Source organism: Phaseolus vulgaris, chromosome 2 (genome assembly GCF_051622355.1).
Source record: "Phaseolus vulgaris cultivar YP4 chromosome 2, ASM5162235v1, whole genome shotgun sequence".
Classification (NCBI taxonomy): Eukaryota; Viridiplantae; Streptophyta; class Magnoliopsida; order Fabales; family Fabaceae; genus Phaseolus; species Phaseolus vulgaris.
In genome coordinates, this window is record NC_143499.1 from 12,979,544 (window position 1) to 12,988,704 (window position 9,161).

At 35.0% G+C, this 9,161-nt stretch overlaps 1 protein-coding gene across 1 annotated transcript; it reads right to left on the bottom strand.

Annotated features, from left to right (window-relative positions):
* Nucleotides 1-454: 454 nt before the first annotated feature.
* LOC137809619 (Vps51/Vps67 family (components of vesicular transport) protein) lies at nucleotides 455-6,982 on the bottom strand. The gene is made up of 7 exons (XM_068610726.2): nucleotides 6,812-6,982; nucleotides 5,833-5,930; nucleotides 3,687-4,737; nucleotides 2,936-3,415; nucleotides 2,102-2,290; nucleotides 1,681-1,817; nucleotides 455-942 (listed from the first exon to the last, which is right to left on the bottom strand). Exons 1-7 carry the CDS (start codon nucleotides 6,980-6,982, stop codon nucleotides 816-818), a joined length of 2,253 nt encoding a protein of 750 aa, XP_068466827.2. The 3' UTR covers nucleotides 455-815.
* Between the last annotated feature and the right edge of the window lie 2,179 nt (nucleotides 6,983-9,161).

Below are 9,161 nucleotides of genomic sequence, written 5' to 3' on the forward strand. Positions count from 1 at the left end.
CAATTAATGTATCATACTTAACTATTCCTTTTACATTTCATACAAAAAAGCAAGGGGAATTATAAATATAATTTTGGGTTGTGATTTTCTCCTATCCTTGTGAAAAAGTGTTAAATCAATTGATTGATTATTGCATAAATATTGAATAATTGAGAGTATTATTTTTAAAAGAATTTATAGTCTTCTAAAAAGAACAGGAAAACTTCCCAAAATTTCTAGATAAAAGGATTAAAAGAAATAGTGTCTAAGAGCAGATGAAGTTTGGATAGGGTCAAAGTACACGCCCAAGGAATCTTGGTTTGTGTTCCCTTGTTAACGACAAGATAGGTAAAAAAATAAATAAGTAAAGAGAAAAGCACTTACCAGAAGTTCCTAAAACTAATCAATTGGCTATGGTTATATTGGAAAGAGTAATGTACAAATAGTTACAATGAATCCAAAACCTGAAGGCATTTTTGGGTTCTAGAAATTCTCTTGATTTTTATCAACCAAAGTTCACAAAATGGTATGGCCCAAATTACATTAGATCTTGATCTCCTTCATCCTTTAGCATTCCTGCAATGTATGACACGTGTAGATGGGAATGCACACAGATGTAATGCAATTCATCCACACAAGTTTGAAGTGAGAGACACTCCTTGAACACTGAAAAGCCTGATTTATCACAGTAATGTGATCATGTAGAGGTATAGATGATAAACATGAAACGGTTTCACTTCAATGCTTTCTTTCCTTCTGCTGTCTACAGTGTACCATGATTGAGAAGTGGATGAACTATTATCATTTCCATGGGAATAGAGTACTAGTGACATTGACTATGTTTGGACAAATGAAGTGGGGCTAGGAATATCTTCCTCTACACTATCAAAGGCAGCTCTGCCGGTTAACATCTTTATAGAAATTTCACTAACTTCAACAAACCATTCATCCTCAGGCAAGACACTGCCATTCAAAGGTTATTGATTAGTAAAAAACAGTATATAACAAAAGTGGTTGATTCCATCATAAATGTACTTAAATGATGCTACTCCAGACATATTTTCCTTTTATCTCCCTAGTTTTTTTTTTTCCATCAAAGACCCATTTTTCTTTCTCTTTCCCTCAAATTTGAGAGATATGGAATGAAACAGTTTTATTTTACCTATTGCACCTTGAAAATATTCAAATAAGAGAATGGTAACTTCCTGGCATTATACTCTACTTTATTCTATTTCATTATAGTTAGCATTAAATATAGTATTAAGTTAAGAGAAATGGTAACAGATGTTCTTAAGATGAGTTAGGGGGAGTAAAATATTTATTGTCTATTTGGACGAACTTCCTATAAAGACTTTCTAGGAAAAACTGAATTCTCCATGAGTTAAAAATAGTATATGTATAAACTAATTTGTATAACTTTTCATATAATTTCTCTAAATTTTTATTTTTAATTTGTACCTAAAGTTAATTTTAGTTTATAGAGAAATCAATTTAATTTTTGTTATACTTTTTTGTTTTTGGAAGTTTTTTCTTAGAAACTCATTCAAATAGGTCAAGAGAGATATATTAATGTGCTCCAGGGTAATTTTTTAATGCACTTCCATGTTATTTTTCAATAAAAACTTTCTTTTACTTCTTCAATCCATGTCCTAATGACACTGGTTAACGTGATCCTTATGCTAAATAGCCAAATAGATGTACCTGTTGGGATCTAGACCTGTAGCAGCAAGAGCATTAATAGCCCTTTCAATAATGTTTTTAATAGCTTGATGCAGATGACGAGATAAGTAACGGCCTTGGGATGAAAATATCATCACAAATTGCATATCCAAATAAAGCTGCATGAATGATCAAACGATTAGTCTGATATTAATTTTGGTCAGTGATTCTAATTCTTGTACACTAAATAAATATCTTCAACACATTCTTCACAAAATACCTTCTAATAACAGGTCTCAAAACCAACTTCTTAAGATTTTGCAGTAGACAATGTTTTCACAGGCTTTTAGAATTAACTTATCAATTAATTTTCGATGTTGTAGCAGCACCAACAAAGTTTTAATTTACAGTAAGTTGAAGCCACTCTCAACAAATGACTACAAACTCATGTTTCAGTGAGTACCTGTTGAAGGCCTATGGGACCCAAAGGTGTTGATCCTGTCTCAACCTCTTCCCAGAAGGCTTGGTCATCAGAAAGCCACAGGACCACTGTTTCTGCAAGTCTCATCAATAAAACAGTGGCAAATCTTTCCCTTCCTACAAACACGTCTGCTGCAATGCTTGCCACTTCGGTAAGCTTAGCAAAAATCTCCTGAGCAATAATGTACGAAATGACAAACCTTGTAAACAAACAAAGATACTGCTACTGTGTTTCTATCATGCATGTATCTGAATACTAAAGAGAAAAGTATACTATGATGACTTAAAGGCTTAACAACATAGCATCGAAGGAAGCATCGTTTGTGTTACACATTGTTGAAATCTTGCATGTGGAAGAGGGTATATAACTTAACTGAAAATCTGAATCAGACTGAATCAAAAAAGATATATCAAATGATAAAGTCTAAGTTTGATATCAGACTATGCCTATCAGACAGCCAATGCTGTGCATATCACTCACAACTCTGGACGTAACTTTCACATGGTAAGAAAAGGAGAACAAACCAAAAGTAAAACAGAAATCAACAACCTTACACTAAGGGATAGCAAAACTGACTTTATATACTTCACTATTGCAACAATTACAAAGTGATAGAGCTTATGTAAGCAAAGTTATACGGATTGGGCATTGGAAAAAAGTAATCTGAACTAAGCATAAAGAAAGCAATCATTACCCAGCAACTGAAAACTTTTACTGAACAAGAACCCTTTACCCAAAACTATAAGCAATCCCGAAGTCTAATCACACCGTTAATGCTAAAGATAAACAGTCTTAATATTCCAACACACATATTACCTGAAAAATTGGAGAAGGAAACCATTCAGGCTGCTCTACGTTACCATCCATTCCCAAATATATTAATGCGTTTAGACGAGCTTCTCCTTCTTCTGTGAAGATAAGTTCAAGAGCATGTTGCCGGCAAAAGCTGTCACGCAGGTGATCAACTTCACGTTGGAGCCTTTTCTTTAGTTCACGCTGTTTTTCTGATCCTTTTCTCTGAGACTCATCACCTTTGGTGCTATGTGAAAGCTTGAAAACAGCACGTGGAAGCAGCTCATCTGCCAGTAATATTGCATTCGCCAACAATGCTATCTGCTGTGCTTCAGTCTCAGCAAGCTTAACAATTCTGTGCCCTTCTAGGTTCTCAGTTACCACTGATCCTGGCAATGCATTTATTAGCAAGTTGACATAGAAGTTGAACTCTTGTATAAGGCCTTCAACTGCAAGAACATCCAATTGCAGTATTTCAAGAGGCCCTACATCTTCAAATAGTTCCTATTCAGATAACAGAAAACCTTATTAAGCATCTTGAGCAATGAGGCATAAAGGGAAGGAGTTAAACAAAGAAGCCTCGTGATGATCTTTTCCAATATTATACTCTCTCAGTCAATTTCCTAGTAACATATCGATACTTTCGAAATACGATACTGAGCAATGGTTTTCTGAGAAAAAAAATTCAAAATGGAAACAATTGTGAAATCTTGTTAAAAGACGTTACAATTACAAGAACGAAAATAGATTAGAACCAAAAAAAGGGAGTAATTACCAGAACCATTGAGTTGAATTTGTGAGCACTGCTTGAAAGCTTTGGTTGGAGCAAACCTAAGTTACTGTGAGAAGATGGAGGTTGGCCAGAAGACCTGCTGCTGGTTGGTGCATAAGCAAGTACCCAATCCTCTGCAGAAGCCAGTGCAGAACTACTTTGTTCAATTCTTTTCAAATCTGTTTTCAGTGCTTGCTCAACAAACGGCCTAAAATATTTTATTAGGACAGGGGAAAGGGCTAGCCCAGTAGCCTCTAGCAGATAGCAGTGACTCATGCAAACATGAACACATTCAGATGCTACTCTCAAACCTCCTGCGGCAGCTGTAGAAGCAAGAATACATTTCTTAAGCAGAGCAGCAAATTTCTCAGCCTCTCCAACTGCCCAAGTTACTAGCTCAGAGGTATATGCGGGTTCTTCTTCAGCAAACACTGACAAAGAATCTGATGCTGCTTGTGAAATGGTGGAAAAAACAAGCTGTGAAATGGTAGTAGTAAATGACCCAACCCCATAATTGCTGGATTGAAGACTTTTCATGCTACGTAGTAATGTTCCTTGTCGAGAACTTAGTAGTAACGTATGAGCACGAGGACCATCCCCAAGTTTTTTCAATGACAACGCTGTTGATCGAATCTCTACACTGCGAGTTGATGGCTGGCAGATAGTTTCTGCTAGTTGATCTGCTAGTTTTTGTCTCTGTTCAGCAATAGCATCTTGCAATGCTTCAAATAAAGTTGGACTTAAAAAAGTTCTCCCTTCACTAATTTCTTTTACCATATTTTCTCCTTCGTCCAAAGCAGCCATAGATTCATCCACTCTTTTCTCCGCTAATAGGACCTCAAGGGTTTCTAAATATCCTATTAGCCATTTTTCTGTCTTGGATATTTCTGTTTTTTCATCTAGTATGTCATCCAATTCTAAATCTTCATTGCCACTAATCATGGGAGTAAGCTCGCACCCATCGGCTAAACCATGAACCAAAGCAGCCTGGGTGGATAGAAGATTTCTCATGGAAAGCAACTCTCCCTCAAGATCAGATATCTCTTTGGACGTACTGCATAAAATATTGCAGACAGAGTCATCAACACAATAATAATCATTTCTTACAGATAGTGGATATCCTAATTTTCAGGCAACCGTATAGTTGTCAGTTTTGTTAAAATCACAAACCATCTTGGCCCCTTGATAAAAAAAATTTGAGTATCTTAAATGATCCTTGAATCAAGTGTTAGATAATGCTACTAAGCAGTCTAAAGTTTAATCATTGGTATCCACAGTATAAGGTAGTTACAAAGGAAGCATGTTAATGGTTAAAATATGAAAAATAATATTTTGAGCACTAAAACAACCATGACAACTATGTTATAGTAATATAAGAATGGATTGTATCCTCACCTAAAAGCTTAAGTTGCTAAGCTTATACCAAAAGAAAAACACAGCAGAAATATTACAAATTTTATCTCTCAAAACTAACCAAAGAATGAAAGCCAAACTTCCCATATTTTGTCCTCACAGAATCATGCTACAATTTTATACTCACCAATCCAACAGAATCCGTTTTCCTTTTCCTCTTTTTTTCACTCATAACTTCCACATCTAATTTTCTAGTGACAGAACAAAAAAAAAGTATTTTATAAGAGAATTGAAAGTCAAATGAGCTTCTTACTTCCTCTTATCTACTTTCTCTTCTCACAGTACAAGATAATTACTGAAAAGTAATTTTAGAACGTGTCCTTTCCGCGTTAAAAAAATAGCCTGAAAACATGTAGTTTGCTTTTGGTAGCTGATTCCTGGCATTAGACATTTTTTTTTTTCATGCACTACACCAGGGGAAGAGTTAAGAAGAACACCTAAGAAATCTATCTCTGTACGAAAACTTAAATGGGGACGAAACTTTTGGTACAAATACTTGTTGCAAAATTTCATACAACCACTTTGACATGTTAATAAACTACGTAATCTGTAAACAAAGGAACTTCTGCAAGGAAGGCACTGCAACAGGTCATATCATAATGAAATATTCATGAATTATAATGCTTAAATCCCTTCACAAAGTTCAGATATGATGCATAAGAATTCGAAAATATAGCATAAAATATTCCTCAACAAAGATATGTAACTAATTAACAGTTTTGGGGTGTGTAATCACCGTATGAAAGCTGAGTAGTTAGCAAGAACACTTTTACGCATTTCTTCTGCTGAAGCCTTCTTCAGGTCAATAAGATAGGCGCACAAGTGTTTTATCTCCTGCAAAAGGAAGAAAAGTTTCCTCTATTAAATGAATAAAAAAGCAGTGTAATTTTATTTTTCCACCATCCCCACTTCATTAACCAAGAACCATTTTCGTTCCTGGCATACATGCCAGACAAAATATAATTATAATCACACTTTTAAAAGCATAGAAACCTTGTTAATTCAAATTGAGGATCACTGAACCAACCTGTTCTTTACCTTTTACTAGGAATAAGATTAATGTTTTACCTTTTACTATGAAAAGAATGAATGTCTAGCACTTTTACATCATAAAATTGTAAGGGCAAGAGTCTAAAAAAGTAGCTAGAACTTGCAAGTTGCAACAAATGGAGTCCTAATTAATGGGAAAAAGGGTATTACCTCTCAGATTGCATAAAAATCTAACATGGTACACACTAGAAACCTCCATCTTTTATTGTCTTAAATAAGAATACTACTTGTAAGCAAAAACACTTTTCAAGCTACTAAAAACTCAGCTTTTTATACAGTTTCTAACATATTCTTTTTAGCCCACTATATACTACAAATGAAAATTATTAGAAACTACAAAATTACAAGACAAAAGTTAAAGGAGTAAGACCTACAAAATGGTAGAGTTTCAAACAAATTTCAATCTATAATAAAGGTGTATTTAAAAGAGTGGTTCCCTACATATATTAATATATATACATATATAAATATATACACACAGACATAGGCATACTTTTGACATGCACGAGGGGAACAGGTGTATATTATGTGTTTCATAGACTTACCCAAGGTATCATTTTTGGTTCATTGCAGGCATGATCACTCACCAACAAATAGACCCATTATCGAATTTGACAATGAAAGTGATCCAAGATGAAATTTAATGCGAGAGGGAGAGAGAAAACCTTTTCGTTCATGCTGCGGGATTTGGAGGCAACATAGTTATTGGGATCAAAGGAGGAGCTTTTGAAAACCTTGAGCTTATCACTGAGTGTGAGATTTCCCTCAAGCTCTGAAGCGTCTCCAATGCTGGATGACAAAGATCCTCTCGGAGTGATGAATGGTGACTGATCCATTGTGTTTATCTACGTTGCATGCAATCAATTCCGAAGCAGAAGGTTGAATCGAATTGACAATGGAGGATTAAGAAATCAAAGTGCAGAAAATGTAATCAGATTGATACATGTGATGTAACGAACGATGCATGCGAGAGAAGAGAGCCTCCGCAAACATGCACTGCATCCATTCCAACATAAAATATGAGAATAAAATAAAATAAGATTAAACTTTTTTGGAACAACTTATAATCATTATTTAAAACACGTACAAATTCATGTCAATGGCATGGGGACGATTGCTTTCACAAACCTTTTAATATATGTAACTACATATTATTTCTATAATTTAAAATAAAAGTAAAAGAAAGCATAAATTTATAAGTCAAATATTGCATGGATTCTATAAAGTGAAGCACTATCGCATATGGATCACGGTTAGATTAATTTAAGTCACATGTTATATAAAAACAATTCTTTCCTTAATCCCCTCCCTCACTAAATACTATTTTCCTCTAATTAATTATTTCTTTTTCCACTTTTTTTTCTCTCTCCTTCCTTTTTGAATTAAACCCTTTTAAATTTTAGGTATAATTACCTTTTTTTTTTCCTACATTTATTTAAGGCTAATATTTAATTTATTATCGTGGTTATTAAAAAAATTCAATTTGATTCTAATGTTTTTAAAAATGTATTTAAGTTGGTCCTTTATATTAACTTTGGACTAAAAGAGCGTTACATGTTTATGATGTGGCAAAGACTTTGACAAACGTGGACTCTGATTTGTTGTACACTTAGGCATCCTCCCTCAACACTGGCCCTTCACCCCCACCACCTCCCCTAGGTGTTTCCCTCCCCCAACTCACATCCACGCTCTGCTTCTTCACCTTTGTCAAGAGCCTCCACAACATCGGTGTGGTTTCCCTTTTCCACCTTTGAAACCTCACCCACCTCACCCTTTCCATCCTCATCATCAAAGCCTTTTTGCTTCCTACGTTCTCTCTTTTACATCTCCAACCTCCAAACTCTTACAATTTTATTTGTGATATGTTGTAGTAAACAAAATTGCGAACTCTTCTTTCACCGCCATCACAGTCCATTTTCACCATGATTTCAATTGTCTGCAAGACAAAAGGGTTAAAAAGGAAAATAAAATCAGAAATTGCTACCACAATAAAACACATGCACACATATGGTATAGGAGCTCATGAAAAACTGCATTTGTTTGCGTTTCTTTTTAGGGATGGAAACTGAAAAGTAGTCATCAAGAGCACCCATTTTCTTTGGTTCTTTTTTGGCACACAAAAATGAATGGAGAATTAGAAGGGAAGTTTGAACAGGGCAGATAAGAAGATAAAATAGGGGGGAGAGAGAAATATGTAGTGAAAGCAAATTAGAGAGTGAGGGAGTGGAAAGGCTTTATATACGCAGAGTCCACGTTTGCAATTGTTTGTGCCAAATTAGATATATTTAATGCTTTTAGTCTAAAGTTAACGGAAGAGAACAACTTAAATACATTTTAAAAAACTTTATAACCAAATTGAACTTTTTAGTAACCACCGTAGTAAATTGAATATTGACTTTAAATGTAGGGACAAAAAATGTAATTATACCTAAATTTTATTTTATTTCTTACATTATCCATTTTATTATTAACTTTTTGTACCAACCGGGTCCGTACACCAATTCGAAGCCCAACACTCGGTCAAGACCGATCGAAACCATTACACCAAGCAAAAGATTGATGAAACTAATAAAAGATCAAACATTAAGTAGTACATTCTTAATCATAAATTAAATCCTTAATCAAACTCAATAACAAAGGGCACATGATAAATTATATAAATAGACACAGATTCCAAGAATCAGGTATACGTCATCACCTAGTACTAATTGCATTGTGTACCGAGTGTCGAAGTCTTACTTGAGTGTTGGAGTGTCTTTTGCAGGTACCATCTGAGTCTGAAGTTCACACAGGCGAGGAGTAGCGAGGTAAGAGGTGCAAAAGGAGTGAATTCGAAAGGAAGGAAAAGAGCAGACCAACCCACCGATCGAGAAGGAGGATAATCGTTCTCTTGGATCCAACCCCGTTCGAGAACAATTGGCGCCCATTGTGGGCCCGAGAGAATTTGAAAGAGGAAAAGATCATATGGTGTCTTCAAGAAGCAGGGTGAATGAGAAGAAGTTGGAGGTTGAGCAG